At 46.9% G+C, this 22778-nt stretch overlaps 1 protein-coding gene across 2 annotated transcripts in view; it reads right to left on the reverse strand.

The window, feature by feature from the left end:
• The window catches only part of CNGA3 (cyclic nucleotide gated channel subunit alpha 3), a 43359-nt gene extending 21306 nt beyond the window's left edge, over nucleotides 1–22053 (reverse strand). For both annotated transcript variants that reach the window (XM_049695927.1, XM_049695926.1), the window contains exons 1-2: nucleotides 21472–22053; nucleotides 7097–7236 (exon numbers count right to left, since the gene is read on the reverse strand). In XM_049695927.1, coding sequence (XP_049551884.1) covers nucleotides 7097–7200 — 104 coding nt within the window. In that variant the 5' untranslated portion in view covers nucleotides 7201–7236; nucleotides 21472–22053. The remainder of the gene's footprint in view (nucleotides 1–7096; nucleotides 7237–21471) is intronic.
• Between the last annotated feature and the right edge of the window lie 725 nt (nucleotides 22054–22778).

Genomic DNA, 22778 nt, shown 5'->3' on the forward strand with positions numbered 1-22778 from the left:
ACAGATCCTCACCCCAGAGCTCCCCACTTCAGTTCATACTCCAGCAGCAGCCAGCAGGTCCTGGCTTTCAGGAGAAAGTGGCTTTTCCTTTATGACAAGGAGGCTACTGCCCATAGCCCAGGTGAAAAGGGCAAGCCAGCAGCAAATGGTCCTTATTAGAGCACTGGGGGCGGGGTGGGGGGGGGGGAGGTCCCGGGCCTGCATCTGGAGCCACAGCAGCTGTTTCCATGCAAGGATTCCAGAGCAAGGATTTTGGTTCACACACATCTCTGCATACTGAGATCCTATCTCCTAAAGTCGGATCAAGTGCCGTCTCCTTCAGGGGGTCTTCCCTTGCCCCCTGTCGTAGTGTGTGGGTACTGCAGGAGCCCACTGGTTAAGAGGAGGGTCCGGCCATACTGTAAGGAATTGGCCTAGCCCTCCACGTGCATTTGTGTAGTGCTTTCAAATGAAAATCCATTTCTGCTGTGCCCTTTTGCCAAGCCCTAACCTGTGTCCCCTGTAATGCGGAGGGAAGGGGGGCGGGGACCTCACCTGTGCAATTCAGGGCGAAAAGCAACAGCACCCACAGGACAGGTGTCCACAGCTCAGTCTGAGCATCAGCAGAGCCTCGTGTTTGGTGAACTTCCTGGAATAAGACCTCTCTGCTGGGGTGTAATTTTCCTTTTTTCCCTTTCTTTTAAAACTTCCTAGGGCTGAAGTTTGATTAGCCTGATTAAAAGCCATCCAGGCATTGGCCTCCAGGGACTTGCATTTCATTCTATGAGTCTTGGAGAGCCCAGGCAAGACAAATTAACTCGATCACATGACCTATTCCAGCCTAATCAGCCTTAACAAGGTGGCAGCACGGCTGAAGAAGCAAGCAAGAATTAATGTCAGGGCAAAGGCTCTCTCTCTCCCCGGTGAGTGACTCGAAGTCAGAATCCCCTGTCTCAGCCGCCAAGCCACTGCCTCTTCCTTTCTGCAACCTCCCTGCCGTCTCCAGCATGGGGAGCCCACTACCATTCCATGGCTCCTCCAGGTCTTCTCTGCACGGCCCTGATTGCCGGCAGGTTCTTCTCTCCCTCAGCTTCCCCATATCGAGGATCCACTTTTTTGTGTGTTTTTTTTTTGCTGGAACCACATGGAGTCAGGCAACTTCATCTTCTAAAAGACCGCCTTCCATGAAGGGACAGCTCTCACACCTGTGCTGCCTCGTTTTTCCAGGCTAGACGCATCAGCTCACCCAGGCTTTCCTCATCAGGTTCAAGTCTCTTCCCTGTCATGGTCATTCTCCTGTGAGCAGGTTCCTGTATTCTTGCCTGACTGGGCACAGAGACTGAGAACCACCCTGCTGTTACTGGAGCCCAAGACACGCTTTTGTTGCCCCATCACCAGCTACCATCATCCAAAACCCAATGTCTTATAACATGTGCTGCTGCTAAGCCAGAAGGCCTTGTCTTATGCATGTACAACTGATTTGTTGGAAATAAGTATTGGACTCTCCCATTTATCTGAGTCACTTGATGTTTTGGCACCCATGGTATGCAGGGTCCTCCCAACTCCGTCTCATTCACAGATGTGATACCCAAAGTATACGCCATTTATTGACTGCTTGCTGTATGTCAGCCACATACATTTGATCACTTAATCCACATAAAAACTGTATGAGAGGAAACTGAGGTTCAGAGAGGTTAAGTAACTTCCCCAAGGTCACACAGCCAAGCGGCAAAGCTGAGATTTGTATGCCGTTCCATCTCCTTTCAAAGCCTGCTCTCACCTACTCCATGAATCTGCCTTCTGTATTTTCATATATGGCACTGATTAAAGCAAAAGTTGAATAGGACACGGCTGAGAGCTGAGCCCTGTGGCATGCCACTAGAGACATGGCTCTGATTCCCCTGGCTGCACTAATGTGGGCATGACTTTTTTATTTCCAAACCACCTAACTGAATTCTCTATACTCATAAGAGACCACTCACACCTCATCCTTATACATATGAGAGACCCTACCAGAGGCCCTGCTGCAGTTAGGAAGCTACAATACCCTTGCGCTTCTAATATTCTGTGTACTACAAAGGTGGGAATGCATGTTGCAAGGCACCCGGGTCAGTTACAGGAGGAGGAGGCGGCAGGGGGACAAGTGAGTCCATCTCTCCAGTGCCTGGATCCTAGCAGCTGGCATGCTTGGGGGTGGGGAGTTGGGGTGCGGGCAGCAACTAACAGCTGGGCTCTAGCTCTGCCACAGAACGTGTGCCTGGAAGATCTAGAGGCAATCCCAGGACGAGGTGTTCTGTCCCCACCAGCAGCTCCCTCCTCAGGGAGCTCTAGGCACCGAGCAGGCGGCCAAGCACTTCTGCCTAGTCTGGATTCTGTTCATTGCGGGGCGGGGGGGTGGGTGGGTGGGGTGGGGGGGGGTACATCCTGAGACCAGATTTATTTGCATCAGCAGCAAAGGACTCAATGCCCATGACATCAGGGCTTGTGGGTGGGTGAGAAGGGCAGAACTCACCCCAGATTTCAAAGCAGGCCTGCAGCTGGCAGCAGTGAGAGCTACTGCAAGTGCCCTGGACCTTTGACACCTACATGAAGGGGAGGCGGCGTAGTGGGGAGCCCGGAGGCCTGGGTTCGAATTCCTACCCCAGCACCTATTAACTAAGTGTACTGTGGGCTGGTCACTTACCCTCCCTGAGTTTAATTTTCCTGGTCTTCGAAAAGAAAACAAAGGAAAAATTGATTTCATATTGATTTAAGTATTGGTCAAACACCCAAGTCCAGAAAGGCACATTTAGCTGTGAAGAATAGGAAGGGTCTTATACGATGTAAGTTCAAGGGACCCAAGGGGCCTTTTCTTCTTGATGCATCTCCCCACTTGTTTCTTGATGCCCAGAGTTCTACCCTGCTGTCTTTCTCCCAGCTCCACAGTCTCTACCCTCGTTAAATGCCTGGGGGAATTTAAATAGCAAACCCAATTAGTTATTCCTCAGAGAAACTGATTTTACGAGGTAAATGGAAGGGGAGATTGGCTAGGAGGAGAGGAATCAAATGTCTGAGGTGATATTTTGTGTCCCCAAGGACACACAGGTACTGCCAAAAGGGAGAAACTTCTGGCAATCAGTGCAAGATCAGGGATCCAGAACCTCCCAGGGAAATACAGAGGCAGGAGAGAGCACGGGCCAGGTACTGTCCGGCCGGGAGCTGGCTCAGGACTCGACAGGCTTTGGTCTCTGTAAAACAAGCAGATCAGGCCAGGACAACATGAAGTTGCCTTCTACCCGCAGTCTCCGGTTCTCCGTGGTGATGGTGCCTTTGCAGGAAGAAGCCCTGTGAAGTTAGTAACTAGCAAGATCAAGGGCAACTGGTGAAACAAAATGAAGTGACTGTTTTGAAAGACAAGGTCATTTTCAACCTGTAAAGCTCATCTTCTGAGTTTATTTATACAGAGGAATTAATGTCCGCAAGGTGAAGCTTTTTCGTCACTGGGAGGGAGCGGAGGTTCTCATCAGAATGGGAACTGGTGATTAACTTTGTGCTCTGTGGATCTGGTGTCTTCTTTCAGTGACTTTGGGGACATAAGAGGAAACAGAAGTGGCCTTTTGGAACAAGGGTGGAGAAAATGATACCTTATTTTACTTTTCCTGCTCTCAAGCCCTGAGGAACTAGAGTGATGGGCAGGTACTGCCCCGGCCACGTGTGACCAGGGAACTGAAGTCACTGCATTTTTGTCTTGGGTCCTGGGGAAGCAGGTTGAAAATGGTTTTCTTTTGTGGAAATTGCTTTGGGCTCTGTTCAGGGTAAAGCATGAAGAAGTCTCCTTCTCTGTAGGACACAACCCCTTATGCCCAGAAGCTCACCTAAAATAGCTACACTAGGAGACTGATCTGGGGTTTGGGGTGCCCTCGGTCCCAGCTGCAATTCTCTGTGGCAGACTGTGAAGTCTTTCTCGGTTGCAGTATCTGCAAAAATATGCCAGCCAGCTCTCAAATAACTGAGTCAACCAAACAGATCTAAACAGGAAAAGCAAAATTCAAGACATTTTTATTTCTGGTCTTTTCAAGGTGTAAACTTAATTTTTTTGTTCAAAGGAAACATTTTCATCCTTCCTTATGACTCTTCACCAGGAAAATGGGCCCAATGATTTAAAAAGAGAAACAGAAACCTGGGTCTCTAACTTGGTGAAAAACCTGGGAGGCGGGATGTCTCAGGGGTCGGGGAAATGATACTCCCCGCCTTGGGGGGCACTCAGCAAAGGACCACACTAATGCCTATGTTCCCAGCACAGCTGTGTGACATCATTGAGGATAAAGAGTGATTAATATTTAAGGACACACATTCATAATTATTTCTCCCAAAAGTTTTCTAAAAGGATTGGAATTTCAGGCAAAGATCTACGATTTGTTCAAACAGCATTTCCTCCCTGCAAATAGCGATTTGAAACTTTAAAAATTTTATGTGACTGTGCCAGAGTCCTTGGCTGAAATCAATCTTACAGGGAAAACTAGTCTGTGAATTGACAGATGTTGGGCTGCTCTGGGAAGCAGGGGCGGGCTCTGGACCCAGCCTTCCGGCCCAAGGCTGCTCCCCCCAGCCTGAACTCCTGTTCTCAATCTTTGGTGATGCTAAGGAGCCATTCTGGAAACTTCTGTCTGTTAACCCACTCCTGCCTCCATGAGATAATGCTTCTCATAAAGGAAGCATTTTTCCTCTCTCTCCTTTTGAAACCTCTCAAGTGTTTCCACGGGATTCTGTACTAATCTGTCAACAAGCTTTTACCTCGTATGTAGCTGGGCACGGCCCCACGTGGAGCTCACTGAGACTCGGCTAGTGGTCAGGCTGAGACAGCCTGATGTGGGCACAGGCAGGAAATGGCCCGTTCCAGATGTCGGGACAGCTGGGGCCATCTGAGGTCAGAGGAGGTGAAGAAGGCTTCAGCTGGGACACCAGAGAAGGCCAGAGGAGGGGCAGCATCTCCAAGACCCGCCGTGAGCACCGATTAAGCTCTCACTGCGTGGCAGGGGTACCCTGTTTTACCCTCATTTCTGCCCTGAGGTCAGTACTAGTCCATTTTGCAGATGAGGAAACTGAGGCTTGGAGCTGTTGAGCAGCTTTCAAAGCCACTTTTCAAACCCGGCAGTCTGACCCCGAGCCTGTGCTGTTGGTCACCACGCTGGCCTGGGGATACGGGTGGGGGAGGGGAGGGCATTTGCTCACCCGTGAGATGGCAGAGTACTGTCCAAGAGCATCACTTCAGAGCGCTGGCTGTGTGGACAATCTATCCCCGGAGCGTGCAGGGACCCAATGTGAGCCCACAGCGAGGCTCTCGGAAGCCAGAGGCTCTTGAACAGCCCGCAAGCCGGACGGAGCTTGTCGGCCACCGGCCGAGGCAGAGCCAGGGCGAGTCGGGCAAAGCTGGCTCGTGGTGGTGTCGGGTCAAGCAGGCATTCTGGGCAGGAGCCCCAGCCCACTCGCCAGGCCCACCTTCTCACTGGGAGGAGACAGACTGACACTCCAGGGACTCTGGAAGCTCCACGAGATGCTCTGGTTTTGTCCCGCTCAAGGCAAAAGGGAGCAATGGGGAAAAGTTCCATTTGCTTCAAATTCTTCTTGATCCTAACAGCTTCTTCCTTCTCCCATTGGGCCCAAGATCCCAGGAGCCTGATGCTGCCCAGGGAGCCTGACTTCCTGCTGTGCTCCATGCTTGGGACTTTTCTCCCCTCTGCCGCAATCCTCTTTGAAGCCCCTCTTCAGGGGGTTTTATTAGCTCAGGTGTGGGAAAGAAACTATTAACGCACACCAAAGTGTTAATAGCAGATAACTGTCCTAATGGTGTTCCTCTTCCTTTTAAATAAGGGCAATGCCTTAACCTAAAGGAAGGAGTCCTCAGTTGTGGAACACAAGTATTGACAGTCGGCCAGTTAGGAGGGAGAAATTTGAGTAGGGTGAGAATTTCTGATGCCCCTGAGTCTATCAAATTTCCTGGGTCCAAGCACCAACTTAAAAGAGTTGGAGGGAATATCTGTTGCCATGCTTTGAGATTTCCTTCCTTTGCCTGAATCCCAGAAGGTGGAGGTCCAAAGACTACGGAAGTTTGCAAAGATAGGGAAATTGCTGTCTATCACTTATTAGCCGAGTTGCTAAGGAGCTGGGACAAAGCACCTAGACGTAGGAAAAACCAAATGTGCATTTGAGAGAGGAAGTGACATATATAAGTTAGTGAGGAGAAACGATGGAGGAGGGCCTAGTGCCAGGGGTGCGAGGATTGAGGACTGTAATTGCACTTTTGGCCGTCAGATAATATGCAGTTTTCATGGGAGGGAGGTTTTAAGTGTTATATTTGTGAGACAAAAATAACATAAATATTGGAAATAAAGCTTCTTCTTGTTCAACTCACTGAGAATTTAAGAAACATAAGAATGTAAGTCCATTTGCACCAAATAGATACTCTCCCATTTCCCATTTCCCAATGCTGCTCCATTTTGCAGTTGAAGAAACTGAGGCATGGAGGAGTTAGTGAGTTTTCCCAGGTCTACTAGTAAGTTAGGAACAGGGCTAGAAGTAGAACTCAAGGCCCCAGGTTTCCATGTGGCTGCCTGTGTTGGGATGTCACTGATGGGGCCGATGGCTTTGCTGGCAAGGCACGGCCCACTCCCCCCAGGTACATGAGCACGGCTGAGTCCTGGCCTTCTCCTGGAAGTGAGGGACAGTTAATCTGATCTGTACTCCACCCCAGTGCCCAGGGCAGTGGCTGGTGCACAGACAGAGCCCGATAAATATTTGATGCATACAAGGGAAAGTGTGGCTGTTTGGGGACATTTTTACAGTAGAATTTAATCAGCTGCACATGAGTCTTCATTTTCTTGCCTTCTAGAAAAAAAGTTACAAAAGTTATGTAACTTTTGGAGCCTCATTTTCCCACATCTCTAAAATGAGAATAAAAACTACTTCAGTGTGGGTTGTGAGGAGTAAGGGACATGGAAAATGAAGTTAGAAGGAGTGCTGTGAACAGAGCCCGCCCTCCGACCTGCGCTTGCCCACAGGCTAAGGCAGTCTTTCCCCCAGGTCTAGATCAGCTATGGAAATAACCTGTTCCAGGCACGAAGTTAAAAGCCCATCCTACCTGCTGAGGCCGTTCTCAATGCTATCGAGATCTCTGTCCGTGGTCCTTACCACGAGGTGGTGAGTCCTGGAAGGGTGGGAGTATTGGGTGCTAATCTTGGCCATCTTCTTGCTTTGTCACATTCAGCTCCAAAGTGGTTGCTGAAACATGAACACAAAGCAGATATGTCATCAGGATCCCCCAGGAAGTAACTGCAAACCCAGCTGGTATGGGAGGGCTACTCCCCCAGGCAAGCCCTGGCACACGTGCCCTCCTCCATTTCTCTCCCAGTTCCTGCCACACTGTGTTTTAGTTGGATCTCTCCAGGCTAGTTGTCCAAACCAGAAGCACAAACAAGGTCTTTTACTCCTTTGTATATGCTGCATGCTGAGAGCTGCTCAAAGGTTTTTTCTGTTTGTTTGTTTTGTTTTGCTTTTTGCCACACCTCGTGGTTTGCAGGATCTTAGTTCCCCGACCAGGGACTGAACCTGGGCCCCCAGCAGAGGAAGCGCGAAGTCCTAACTACTGGACCGCCAGGGAATTCCCAAGGGCTGCTCAAAGTTAAGCGCTGATTCAGCAAATGAATGAATGAATGGCCAAGTTGGTATCCCATGTAAGAAAGCTAAAACCCTCATGATTCTCTTTAATGATGCAGTGTCCCTCCTAACTCTGGCTTCCTCATTTACCCTATGTTAATCTTATAATTTTGCACATGTTTTAGTAACTCCCCAAAATCTTGTTTTAAAACAAAGTATAAAAAACCTAAGTACTTGACATTTATAAAACCTTTACAATGTGATGTTCAACCCAGTACACACTTCATCTCATTTAATCTTCACAATAATCTCATCAGATATTTACAATTTTTGTCTCCATTTAACGATGACTAAATTGAGGGACCTCTCCAGTGGCACAGTGGTTAGGAATCTACCTGCCAATGCAGGGGACACTGGTTTGAGCCCTGGTCCGGGAAGATCCCACATGCCGTGGAGCAACTAAGCCCGTGCGCCACAACTACTGAGCCTGTGCTCTAGAGCCTGTGAGCCACAACTACTGAGCCCACGTGCCACAACTACTGAAGCCCGCATGCCTAGAGCTGGTGCTCCACAACAAGAGAAGCCACCGCAACGAGAAGGCCACGCACTGCAATGAAGAGTAGGCCCCGCTCACCGCAACTAGAGAAAGCCCACGCGCAGCAACAGAGACCCAATGCAGCCAAATATACATAAATTAATTAATTTAAAGAAAATAAAAAAAATAAAGATGACTAAATTGAGACTCAGTGATGTCAAACAGCTTGTACAAGCAAAGAAATAGATAAAACCTGTCGATGGCATGATCCTTATGCTAGAAATCTGACCGTGAATACTTTCCCTTCAGCAAACATTGGAAGGTGCCCCTCTGACGGATGAGAAAAGAAAACTGATGTGAGTGCACAGCTGGCACGATGGATACGAAGACAGGCCAACTGCATGATTTCTGATCACAGTCTTCCAGAAGGAAGATGAATTCCCGAGGACAGTTTCTCTGAAACAGATGGGCACAGGCTCTCCTGAGCAGCCACATGGCTTAAGTGTGTCAGAAGTCAGGACAGACCACTCCAGAGAAAGATGCTGATTTCCAGAAATAGCCCAGTGACGAATCCCAGGACTAAATTAATTTCATATCCAAAGGAAGGTCAGTGCCAGGAGCCCAGAGCACTGCACTGAAGTACCCAACATGGATGTGGTCCCTGCTCACCACGAGTTACTCAGGGAGGGGCAGCTGGTGGCTCAGATAGTCCTGGTTTATCTCTGATGTTTGATAGTTTAAGTCCACAATTTTATAATTTTCTCAATAGATAAAAAATAGTTTTGATTTTTACAAACTGTATTCATTTATGTAACTTAGTTTCTGGCTGACCACAGGAGATACAAAGGAATATAAGACAATGCCTGTTCTCAAGGATCTTACAAGTCTAGTGGGGCAGAGGATGTATACCAGAGGGTCCTCAAAGTTGAGTCACGGAGCTTGGGCTTTACCTCTGAGCCCATCAGGGATGTGGTCAGATGTGTAAAGGCCTCTCTGGCTACACTGGGGAGGATATATTCAGGGAGCAACTAAGCCTGTGTGCCACAACTACTGATGCCTGCGCGCCTAGAGCCCATGCTCTGCAACAGAGAAGCCACCGCAATGAGAAGCCCGCACACCACAACGAAGAGTAGCCCCCATTCGCTGCAACTAGAGAAAGCCCGCGTGCAGCAATGAAGACCTAACGCAGCCAAAAATAAAAATAAATAAATTTTAAAAACCCCACAACTACCAGATAGATAGAAGCACCGGGACATGGTAATTGATCAAGGATGAGGGGTTACGCTGCCGTGACCGCTGGCATGGGGGTCGATGGTGCTGCCCACTGAGGCAGGGACTGTGGGAGGGGCAGGGTTGAGGCAGAGAATGATTCCAGTTTGAGATGTCTGCAGAAACTTTGAAGCCAACATAGGAACCAAGAGCCTCCCACTAAAAGAAATACACCAAATTTGAAATCATCCATCCAGTGCTTTTTTACTGAGCACTTACTATGTGCCAGGCAGTATGCTAGGAGCTAGGGTTTTATAAGAAAATGATATGCAGCTCTGTCCTCAAGGAGCTTATGGTCCAGTGGGATCTAGAACAATTTTTTTTTTTTTTTCTGCACCATGCAGCATACAGGATCTTAGTTCCCCTACCAGGGATCGAACTGGGGCCCCCTGCATTGGGAGTGCGGAGTCTCAACCACTGCACCACCGGGGAAGTCCCTAGAACAAGTCTTAAAGAAGTTTTGGGACTCTGTGGAAAATCTATTACTCTTCTTTGTGTATTTTCATGAGAATTGTACCAAACAGAGAAAAAGCTCATTGCAGCTAGTCTGTGCCCTTTCCCTCAGCCCCCTCAGCTGTCCCCTCCATCCTGGGCACAAACCCTGACCCCAGATGCCACCTCTGGACCCTTGCAGACCTGCTCCCTGTGGAGAGCTCCCATATGCCAGGCTCAGAGTGGCCGCTCGTGTAATGCTGTCTCCTTCAATCCTCACAACAGCCTTCTTCCCTCCTTTTCCAATGAAGAAATTCAACAGGTGAGCAGTTTCCCTAATGTTGTTGCTTGCAGCCTCAGCCAAGGTTAACAAAGACCTGTCTGACTCCAGAGCCCGATAAAGTCAGTGGGTGGAAAAGAACTGGCATTACTTTTTGGCCTGAGCAGTAGGGGTCCTGCCTGGGGCCCTGTTCTTTAAAGCAGCGGTCCCCAACCTTTTTGCCACCAGGGACCGGTTTCGTGGAAGTCAATTTTTCCATGGACAAGGAGTCAGGCGGGGGGGGATGGACCACTGTAATGCGAGCGATGGGGAGCGATAGGGAGTGGCAGATGAAGCTTCGCTCGCCCGCCCGCCTGCCACTGCGCCACCTGGTTCCTAACAGGCCTCGGACCAGTACCTTTAAAGGCCCCCACTCTGACTCCCCTCCAGCCCTAGCCCATGAGGCCAAGGGAACATGCTCTCCCAGAACCCCATGCTCTGCTCTAGCCTATGCTCTGGGTGCCCGGGACCCCCAAATTCTCTGTGGACGGGCTCCAGAGGCTGCCTGGGCCTCTTCCCAGGTCTGTCTTCCTGAGAACGGTGTCGATGTGCTGCCCCTAGACCTACAGGTGGCCCAGGAGGAGCTATTTGTGAGGGTGAGGTGAATGGAGCTTGGAGGTGTGGGCAGATTGTCCACTCATGTGTGTGAAAGGCCCCCTGTCGCTTGGGGTGGACTCAAGGCTGGGAATAGAAGGGGGCAGGCCATGGATGGGGGACCAGAGATCAAATGACCCCATGCCACTATGTTCTAAGGCCATTCTGACACACGTGCAAACCCAAAGTGCTAGAGAGTTAACGCCCCTTGGGCAACGCTTGACTAACAGAACCTGGAACCATGGGTAAATATTCCCCTTTTCTGTCCCCTCAGGAAGATAATTCAGACATATATTCTACATGGCTCTTTGGAGAAGCCCTAGAAGGATCAAACGACTGGCCCAGAGTGGTGATTAGTTTGATAATGTACACTTGGGGTAGTTTCCCTGCCTCCCTTGTTTTCTCTTCCAAGACCCCTACTTCTCTTCCTTGGAACCACCCCCCAAAAAAGTTGCCTGCCAGCATGCCGTTACCCAAAAAATTCTTTTTTTTTTTTAATGGTGGGAGGAGGGGATTACCTCAGCTAAGAGAATGCTTTTTAGTTATTTAGACATGGTAAGTGGGCCCTGTGCACTCCTGACCCAGGTCCCTCAAGGGTTAGAAGTAACCTAATTTCCTTCTTAATTCCGTGTTCTTTATCCAGGAGAATGAGGTTGGGTAGGACAGGGCAAAATGTACATCATTAAAGGAAAATGTTAGTTTAAGATAAATCATTAAGATCTTTTTTCCCCTAATCGTTTCATAAATGTCATAAGGGTTGTCTTAAAAAATTACTTAAAAGAATCAGGACACAAACAAAGTCTATATATTCTGATTGGTTGATGTATCTCACTGGTATTTTTAAATCTAAAGTTTCTATGCGTTTCTCTTCTTTCTCTTTACGGAAGAAACGTAATTGTTTGTACTATAGAGTTTCCCACAATATGGATTTTTGCCAATTCCAACTCTACGATGTTTGCTGTAAATTAGAAGTTGTACTCAGGGCTTGTTCAAATTTGGGTTCCATATTTTCTTGGGTGATTTTAGCAGCCATTGGTGATCACTGACTGGATCTATTGATTTATTAGGAGTTGCAAATTGGTGATATTCTAGCATTCCACCTTCATCAGTTAGCTGAAGTATTCTTAAAAAAGAAAATCTGACTTAATTTTTGGCTGCTCAGTGGTATGGTTCATACAGGAAAGGCAGAATAAACACTTAATTCTTTCCCTTTATTTACCAGCTTGTAAGCCATGACATCCTAAGTGATTCCCCAACCGCCAGAGTGTTCTCACATCTCCCGGCCCCATAAACTCTAGGAGAACTCACAAATGTGATGATGAAAGTACAATAGATGATCCTGAGGCTCTGCTGGAAATGGAAACTGCCGTCCAGCCCGGGCCCCCTGAGCGTGAGGCGCCTGCATATCCTCATCCATCCTCAGGAGCCCCAAGAGGTAATAGCGAGGCTGATTTCGCAGGTAAGGAAATGCGGGCTAGGGTCTGTCTGACCCTGCAGTCTGTGTTGTGGTTTGCTTTGTTTATCACGCCCGCTGCAGGAGATGAGAAGTGCACAAATATAATTTTAATTTTCAAGCACGGGAAGAAGATGCATCCTGCCAAGTACCAGGGTGACCTTGAAGTGGATCCCAGGCCTGAGCCGTTTGTGAGCATCTCCCAAATAAATGTGTGTTTTCTAGGGCTTGACTGGGAACTAAGGACATACCATTCCAGACAATTCCCATTTTCTTTACAACATCACTAAACCCAACAGATTTTCTTCCCACGGACACACTTATTGACTCCATCAGTGTCCTAGGCATTGCACCTGGTCCTGAGGATTATGATGAAGAAGACAGGTCCCTGTCTTTGAAAGCACAAAATTGCCTGGGAAAACAGGTATGTAAACAGCAGGGGGAGGAAAGAGAGGTGCTGAAATAGAGACAGAGACATGAGGGGGAACAATGTGGATGAGGGGTACTAATTCTGCCTTAGGGACCACTGAGGTCTGAGAAGGCTCCTCACGTGAGGAGCAATCACAATAATTATTTAACATTATTCAACATGCACTATGTGTTAGCCATTGTGCTGTGCACCTTTAAGGATCTGACTGTCTTTTGTGCATATCTTTAACTCTCTCCACTGTTCTCTGCTGGGACACCTAACTAAGTAGGCAGGAATCTAACAAAGCTCGCCTGCATTCCAGACATATTTTTTTCATTCCTTTATTAACTCCAAAAGCCTTGAAGGCAAGAATTGTTTCCTTTTACTTAGAATATTTTATCCTCCAAAATACTCAGCATATACACATGGTAGGTAATAAAAAGTAGGTGGCATAAATGGAGGAGGACCAGGTGAGTAACTGTAATGACGACACTGATAATTACAACAGTATATTTACTAGCATTTACTCTTTGCCTGGTCCTGTTCTGATAACTTAAGTGTGTATTAACTCACTTGATCCTCACAGCACTCCTGTGAATGAGTCACACTGAACATTCCTATCCTATTTAAGAATGGATGGGAATTTATGAGGGAGAGAGCAAGTGAGCAACAAAGGAGGTCAAAACATGGGAAACCTTTCTTCTAAATTGAAGTGTGCTTCTGAAAAAAAATCTCGGTCCCCACTTATGATGACTAACTTTTCATACTAAAAAAATATTGTCCATGTTCTGTCCTCTTTTTTATTATGGCTTAGACATGAGAACCAGTCCTGCTTCAATTTGTGTCATTTGAAACATTGTCATTTTTCAAACCCTGAATGTATCTCATCAATAGAGAGGTGCCTGCAGCCCAACGTGCATGCCCATCTAACCCACTGGAGGTCCTTGCGAGGTATCACTGTCCTGCGTGATGACTCCTATTCAGCCGGGGACTGGCAGGTCCGATTAGTGAGGCCCCAAGTCTAGACACAGAGCCATGCCAAATAAATGGGGACCCCAATCAGAGGCGAGCCCCATAGTCTTGCTGGATGTGCACTCTTGGCCCAGGTCTCTGTCTTCTCCAATGGAGATCGACCACTTTTACCACCTGGGGTCTTTGCTCTTCTCAGAAGTAACCTCTCTCTGGGCTTCATCCATTTCAATCCTCCACAACTCAACTTTCTCATCATTGTTCTAGGCAAAAGCACTCAGCCAGTTCTCAGTAAGTATGAGGTTGGACAGGCTCACTCTGTCAAATTAAACTCCAAAGATAAATCAATAACTCCCACAAGGTCTGCATGCCTTGGAACTTTTGTCTAAAGCACACTTCTAATTGCCTTTCCCTTCTTTCCTATTCCATCTGAGAACTTCAGGGTAGAAGGGAAAACGTCCAATGCTGAGGCACTGAATCACTCTGAGACCTGCAAACCAGCCAGAGAACAAACACAAGGACCAGAACAGACGTCACTACAATAACCCAATGACGAGGGCTGTGTGTTTTCAAGCAGTCCCTTGAGTAATATCTTTTGTTTGAGACAAATGACTTTGGAAAGACAATATAGGCAGTCAAGGGCACTCAACTGAGAGAAAGGAGAGCTGGAGTCTCTTCTCACCTCAGCCTCCAATTTGGGCGAGTGACCCAGCACTTTAGTTTCTTCATCTAATGATGGACATAGACTTATTGCAGATGAAATCTTTCATAGGAACCCAATGCATAAAACATTCACTTGTAGTATTTTATTTAAATGTATTTTGTAATTTTATAAAGACAAGCAGTGGGACATAAGTTAATTTTGACCATGATATCCAATATAGTAAAGTTTCGTATGGAATACATGTCAATCAATGCTGTCTTTATTTATTTGGGCTTTTAAAATACTTAAATATACATTAAAAAAAAAACCCTTAAAATGCATACAGAATACCTTAGGGAACTCTGTGGAACAGAGTTGAAAACCAAGGCCAAGTTGATTATTAAAGGTCCTTCTGTTTCAGAAGTTCCATGATGGGACAAAACTCTACAGTGCAAATATTGTACCCAAGGGTCCTCTCATATTTTCTGTGAGTGTGATCCTATGTGGAGAAAATAAAAATATTCCAGAGCTTCAAAAACAGAAAGGGGAAAAAAACTATATAATGTTAATATTCTCTGGACACGGCACAATACAAGTAGAAACAACTTGAATATCAGAACTTAACGTGAGAGGGCATTTTGCAAACTATATTAATATGCAAAGATCCTCAACAAAATACTAGTGAACCAAATCTAGCAACATATAGGAAGGATTTTACACCATGACCAAGTGATATTTATCCTAGGAATGCAAAGTTGATTTATCATTCAAAGTCAATCAGCATAATACACCATATTAGTAGAATAAAGGGTAAAAACCATGTGATCATCTCAACAGACACAACAAAAGCATTTGACAAAATCCAACATATTTTCAAGTTAAAAACTATCAATAAACTAGGACTAGAAGGAAACGTCCTCAACCTGATTAAGGGCATCTATGACAAAGCCATAGCTAACAACATAATGGTGAAAGACTGAATGCTTTCCCCCTAAGATCAGCAATAAGACAAAGACATCCATTCTCATCACCTCTCTGCAACATGGTATGGCTCGCCAGGGCCATTAGGCAAGAAAAATAAATAAAGGCATCAGATTGGAAAAGAAGAAGTAAAACTATCTCTATTTGCAGATGACATGATCTGGTATATAGAAAATCATAAGGAATCCATTAAAAAACTATTAGAATTAATTGAGTTTAGTAGTATTGCAGGATACACGATCAGCATAGAAAAATCAGTTGTATTTCTATACACTAGCAATAAATAATAAGATGAAATTAAGAAAACAGTCCCATTTTTAGTAGCAGTAAAAAGAATAAAATACTTAGGAATAAATTCAATCAAGGAAATAAAATGTTTGTACGCTGAAAACTATAAAAATTGTTGAAAGAAATTAAAAACATGTAAATAAGTGGAAAGATATCTCCTGCTCACAGATTAGAAAAATTAATAGTTAAGATGGCAATACTTCCCCAATTGACCTACAGATTCAATACAATCCTTATCAAATCCCTTCTGGAATTTTTGCAGGAATTGTCAGGCTGATTCTAAAATTTACATGGAAATTCAAGGGACCCAGAGTAGCCAAAACAAACTTGAAATCCTGATAAAGAAGAACAAAGTTGGAGGACTCACACTTTCTGATTTCAAAACCTATTACAAAGCTACAGTAATCAAGACAGAGTGGTACTGGTGTAAGGATAGATATATAGATCAATGGAATAGAATTGAGAGTACAAAAAATAAACTCATACACCTACGGCCAACTGATTTTCAACAAGGGTGCCAAGATAACTCAATGGGGGAAAGAATAAATAGTCTTTTCAACAAATGTTGCTGGGAAAACTGGATATTCACATGTAAAAGAATATATACCATACATGAAAATTAACTCAAAATAGATCATAGACTTAAATGTAAGGGTTAAAACGATAAAATTCTTAGAAGAAAACATAGGAGTAAATCTTCACAACCTTGGATTAAGCAATGGTTTCTTATATATTACACCAAAAGTATAAGTGACTAAAATAAAAATTAGATTGCACTTCATTAAAACACACACACACACACACACAAAAACCTTTGTGCTTCAAATGATACCACCAAGAAAGTAAAAAGGCAACTCACAGAATGGAAAAAATATTTTAAAATCATATATTGGTAAGAGACTTGTACCCAGAATATATAAAGAACTACTAAAACTCAATAATAAAAAGACAAATAACCCAATTAAATAATGGGCAAAGGATTTGAACAGACATTTCTCTGAAGGAAATTACAAATGTTCAACAAGCACATGAAGAAATGCTTAACATATTTAGTTACGGATAAATGTCAGTCAAAATCATGATGAGATAACCACTCCACACTACCTACGATGGCTATAATTAAAAAAACAGACAATTACAAGTGTTGGTAAGGATGTGAAGAAGTTGGAATCTTCATACACTGCTCGTGGGAATGTAAATGGTGCAGCCACTTTGGAAAACAACGGCGCAGTTCCTCAAAATGCTAAAAATAGTCACAATGTGACCCAGGAGTTCCACTCACAGGCATATACCTAATGAAAACATGTCCACACAACTTGTATTTCAATGTTCACAGCAGCATCATTCATAATAGCCCCCAAATGGAAACAACCTAAATGTCCATCAGCTGATAACTGGATAAACAAAATGTGGTATATCTATATAATGAAATCTTATTCAGATGAAATTTTATTCGGCAATTAAAAAGGGTAAAATACTGATACCTGCTACAACATGGATGAACCTGGAAAACATTATGCTAAGTAAACAAGCCAGACACAAAAGGCCACACATCGTATAATTCCGTTTATATGAAATGTCCAGAACAGGCAAATCCACAGGGATAGAAAATAGATTAGTGACTGCGAGGGGCAAGGATGGGGAGGCGAGTCAGAAAAGAAAATGTCTGATAATGGGTTCAGGGCTTCTTTTGGGAGTGTTGAAAAGTGTTGGGCTGCACCCCGCAGGCCCACAAGGCCTGCGCTTGCCCAGCTTTAAGACCGAACAAAGAGCCTGGAGTCAGCAACACAGACATCAATGGTTTAATGGATGGGGGGACCTTACACGTCTGAAGCAAGGTCCTGGAGCGACACCCCACTGTGTGTGGCTCAGGGCAGACAGGACCTGGTGGCAGTCTTCGCCCCCAAAAGGAAGGGGGGATTACCATTTATAGGAGAATTGACGGCAGGTGGGCTCATTAGTTACCAGGGAAACCAGCAGAGGGGCACGCCCCTCACCACCCCTTCCATAAGAATAATCACTAGCTGGGGGCTGGGGCAAGTAGTAGGAAGGTCAGTCAGGTGTGTAAGATACAGGTGAAGCAGGCATTTGTTGGGCAGGGGATGAACAGAGGGCAAGAGAACAGCAATCTCGAGTGACCTGGCCCTACAAAAAGTTTAAACATTATATCGAGTTAATGGTCGCACAGCTGTGAATATACTAAAAAATAACTGAAATATATACTTTAGAAGACTTTCATCACATGTGAGTTATACCTAAAAAAGAAGTAGTGTTAAATCTAAAATCAAAACACTTTTCAAATGCAAAACTCACAATGTCTGCTACAAGAAACTCACGAAACATAAATATACTAAAGGGGAGAAATGTCGAAATATCATATTAATAAAAATACTGATAATGATCACATTTTTGAGAGTTTACATGATGCTAGGTACTTCTCCCCATGTAACAACTCATTTAATTTTCACAATAACCCTATGAAGTAAGTACAACTATTATCCCTATTTTATAGATGAGCAAACCAAGGTACACAGTTCACACAGCCAGGACTGTAGCAGGCAATCTAACTGTAAAGCCTGAAAGCTTAATCCACTGCCTCTCAAGAAACGAGGCCAATTTCTGGGACCAGTAAGTATCAACATTTCCTCCATCTGCCCAAGGAATGTCCAAAAGGGTAGCTCAGGTCTTAGACCATGAGGATGTGTCCAGTTGTGCTCAGAGCTGAGCTTCCCGGTTGACAAAGGGAAATGGAAGTCAGAATCTCTGTTCTCCCTTTTCTGCAGAGTAGAGGCTAGGCAAACCCAGGAATGTCACTGCACCAAGATAGGAAGAATGAGTCTGAGTTAGGAGACTTGAATTTTGTTTTTCAAGGAAACCTCTGAATGGCTGGGAGGTGGAGTCCTCCCTCTTCTCAACTCTATGCACTTTTATAACACAAGCAAAGGGAAGCCTGCACACACCAGCTGTAGATTTTCAATTCCTGCCTGAGAAGAAAAGCTAACCTTGTTCCCCCAGACAGGAAGAGATTCTGGGTAAAAGAGAGCCCACCGAAATTGTAACAAGGTTATCAATTATGTGACTCAACCACCAGACAGAGGCTTGCCTCATGCCTAGAAAGTGTCTTGGTCTTCTGTAGAGATGACTCAGAACTAATGGGACTCTGGTTTCCTGAGCTTTAAGTGCACTCAGTTTCTAAATGACTATTTTGCAATAGGATTCAGCTGCTCAGGTTGAGATTCCAAGAGGATGAAAGTGCTTTCTAGATGTATCTAGGGCCGGAGAACCCGTATCTCTGTAGCCAGCCCTATAGATGCTCTGCCCAGAATTCCATCTTCTCCTTCCACCTCCCAACACACACACACACAGACACAGACACACACACAGACACACAGACACAGACACACACACAGACACACACACACACACACAGACACAGACACACACACAGACACACACACACACACAGACACACACACACACAGACACACACACAGACACACACAGACACACATACACACATACACACACACACACACACAGAGTCATCAAGCCAGGCAAAGGACCTCCCTTCCTTCCCCAAGGACTATTTCCCCAAGGCTAGCTGCAGACACAGGAGGTAAAGCGTGTTTTTTCCCTTAATTAACTTTTGGGATATGATATAAAAGTAATACATTGTCATTATAGGAAATTATAAGATGGTCATATCCAACTCTGAGCACTTGCCATGCCAGGCACTGTACTAAGAAATTCACACCAATTGCTTCATTTCTTCTCCCAACAACTCAATGAGGCAGATGTTATAACTACTACTACCAACTTCCACATGAAGAAACTGAGACTTGGAATGGTTAACAACTTATTCAAAGTCACCCAGTGGCAGAACTGGGGAACAAAAGCCTGTTTTGTTTTTTAAATCCCTACACTGCATTATTATAGTACAAGACGGAATGTGTGAAGTTCCTCAAAAAGGGGATCAGATGAGGTCCAAGGTGTGGGCCATGTGAGGGAGGATACAGTATATCCAGGAAGTTTTTGTTGGTACAAAACTAAATGTCCTGAATGGCACCGTCCCAACTGCTCCCCCGCCCTTCCTCCCCTGAGTCTTATTCTGGTTAATGCCCCACGAACGACCCGTGGAGCCAACTAATCACCCAGCTAAGCCTCGCATAAGCTTCCACACCTCCCTCTCCCTCACTTCCCCAGATCCACCATCACCAAGTCCTTCAGTTACACCACCAACTGTCTGTCCCCTCTGTTGCCTCCCACTCATCCATTCACTAAGTCAGAAATGCACTGAGCCCTAACCATGTGCCAGGGCTCGAACAAGCCAGAGACAGCTCTTGACCTCCTTGAGTTCTGTTCCCACCTCTGTCCAGGCCCTGTTCCCCCTCCCCAGGATTGCTGAAACAATTCTTTTTGCGCATCTCCCATCTTTAGTTTCACCTCTGCAACTCTTCCAAGGCCTGGCACTCAGGAGGTGCTCAATGAGTGTGGAACGAAAGAATGAATGAATCTTCTACACTAACATCGGGGTCTTTCTACACGATAGTTCTAATCATGTCACTCAGAAACTTTCAGAGGTTGCCTATTTTCTCCAGCATGCAGTCTTAGCCTGACATTCAAGATTTTTTTGTAACCTGGATCATATTAGCCTAAAAGGGATGCTCCATTTAAATGAAATTACTCATCTTTCCCTTAAGAGTGGCATGAATTTTCTCATCCCACCTGGTGGCAGAGACTGCGCACCAAAGCCCACCCTAGTACTGGCTGTATTTCTCAGTCCCCCTTCCAGGCCAGCTGAGGGCTGGGTGGCAGGATCTGGCCAGCAGAGTCCCCACCATGATGCAGGGCCCCCCAATGCCTCGGAACCTCAGACATCGCATAGGCCATGGGCTAAGCCACTGAGACGTTCTGGGTCTGTTACCGAACGCAAGTCCGTGTGCCTGACGCACAGTGAGTCCAAACAATACCAAAATGTCGGAGTTTGCAGCAGAGGAAGGTTTATTGCAGGGCCACGCAAGGAGACGGGTGGCTCATGCTTTAAAAACCCTGAACTCCCTGAAAGTTTTCAGCAAAGCCCTTTTGTAGGAAAGATGAGGGAGGGGCGTGGTTAGTTGTTGCTAACTTCTTGGTGTCTGATCCTTTGTTCTTGAGGTCGGGTCTCGGTCAGGTCATGATGTTCCCCTAAATCTCCACCAAAACAAATGTCTTTCTCTATTCTGACAAGAAAGGACAAGGGCCCAAGGCTCAACTTCCGCCCTCCGAGGTCCAGGTCCTGCCTAAGAGGAGCCTGTGCAGGTCGCTTATCCTGCCCGGGAGTGTTCATCCAGCGCCCAGTCTGGGTCCTGCGGCCAAGGCCCAGGCTCCGCCGCCGAGGAGGCAGATCTCAGCTGGTGGCGCCCTCGGGGCCAGGTCCCCAGACCCCGCCCAGCCGTCATCACTGAGGGAGCCAGGCACGCCGCACCCAGTCGGCCCTCAGCTTTTCATTTAAACTGGAGAGAATCATTTGCAGAGCATCAACAGGAGCACATGGTGTAGCAAATGCCAATCAGGAGAATGCCCAGCTCACCACAGCTGCCCTTCTTTGAGAACAGCCCCACGACAGAGGTGGACCTCTAGTCACGACGTGCAATGCCCTTGCAATTTAACCCTGACCTCTGGCCACCTCCTAGGGGTGGACAACTGATCTAAGCTGGACCAAGTTTAGAAACTTGAACGGACAGACTGAAGCTGGTTGAAGCTGTTACCTTCATGGCTGTGTCCGTATACTCCCGTTGCCGAGGCCTCCAGGGACTGCGACCCAGAGACGGCCGCCGCCATGAAGTCGCGGAGGCGGGGATGGGGGAGGGGTTCGCTGCTGCCTCAAGGCCTGGGCCCGGCCAGTGGGTGGCAGTGAAGAGGACTCTGGAGCTCTGGAGGACATAGCCCTCAGCCTGTCCCCGGTCCCCCCCCCCCCTCCCCAGCTCACCCTCAGGCTCGGAGACCGGAGGGCCTGGAGGGCCCAGGAGAGCAGGCCAAGGCCCGCCTCTCGCCGCACTTTCTGCTACGAGGAACACCACAGCTGTGCTCCTCGGGACAGCCAGACCTCCAACCGCCCGGAGCGCCCCGGCTCTCGTGCACTTCGGGTCTCGCGTGCTCAGGGTCTCGCGATAACTGTCGTGCGCTAAGGGCTGCGCGCGGCTCTGCCCCTATTACGAGTCTATGTGTTTCCACAGCAGGGTCTATCCTCTCCTGAACAAACGCACATCTTGGCTCCTGCTAGTCCCTCTGCCTAGAGACATGTTTTCCCTCTTGCTCAGCAGTTGAAATTCCTTAGTTTCAACTCCATTATGGCCTCCCCTGGGGGGGGGGGTCTGTCACTCCCACTTCTCTCTACTCTGGGACACTGTTATCACCCCTATTGCAGCCCAGAGCAGAGGCCATCTCTACACCATGATGTCCAGAGGCCAGGGGCTGTGTTTGTTTAATTAATTTTGTCTCCCGCAGGGCTTAGTCTTGTCATTTGTACTCAGGAGTAGACAGTGTGCAGCTGACATGAATTAGGTCAGAGGGAAGACCATTTACCCCAGCCTCATTGTAGCAGTTGGGGGATGGAGGTAAAAGCTTGACCCATCCCAACCTGGAGGCCGCAGTGATTGGCAGGGATTAAGAGAGGGTTTCAGGTGAACAGGCGGCTAGACAGTGTGGGTTGGGAGGGAAGAGGGGACCACGGCACCTGATCATTGCCATCCCTCCCTCACAACCACAGGAAACCCGCAGCCTGTGCAAGATCTGGGTGTGTGGGGGGGTAGCTACTGAAGAGCCTCTGTGGCTTCCAACTGTTTACCTCCTGGGTACCATGGCGACGGGAAATTGGTCGCCATGGCAACCCCATTATTAACCAGCCGCAGCAATCGCGGGCAGATAGTGAATGACTATCGAAAAGGCAGAAACACTGGCGCATCAAAGGCAAGAGGCACACGCAGTCCCGGCCAAAGTCCCAGATAAAGTGACTGAGATCTTGTAGGGACCAGTCACCCGGAGAGCAGCCAGTCGCCCTCTCCTGGCATCCCACGCCCGACGAGGGCCCCGTTTATGACAGAACAAAGGCTGAGAAGGAAAAGTGCGTGCGCTCGGGCGTTCTTGCGAAGGGAAGTTCGCGTCTTTCCTGCCACACCCGCTCCCCGCCAAGGGAGTCCCGCTAGCTCAGTGAAATGCTAACTCGCTTCCCTGACCTAGCGGAATTGTCAAGAATCCGGGACTTTGGCGTACAAGGACCTAGCTCAGGGAGTGGCC

Source organism: Orcinus orca, chromosome 13, assembly GCF_937001465.1.
Source record: "Orcinus orca chromosome 13, mOrcOrc1.1, whole genome shotgun sequence".
Lineage (NCBI taxonomy): Eukaryota > Metazoa > Chordata > Mammalia > Artiodactyla > Delphinidae > Orcinus > Orcinus orca.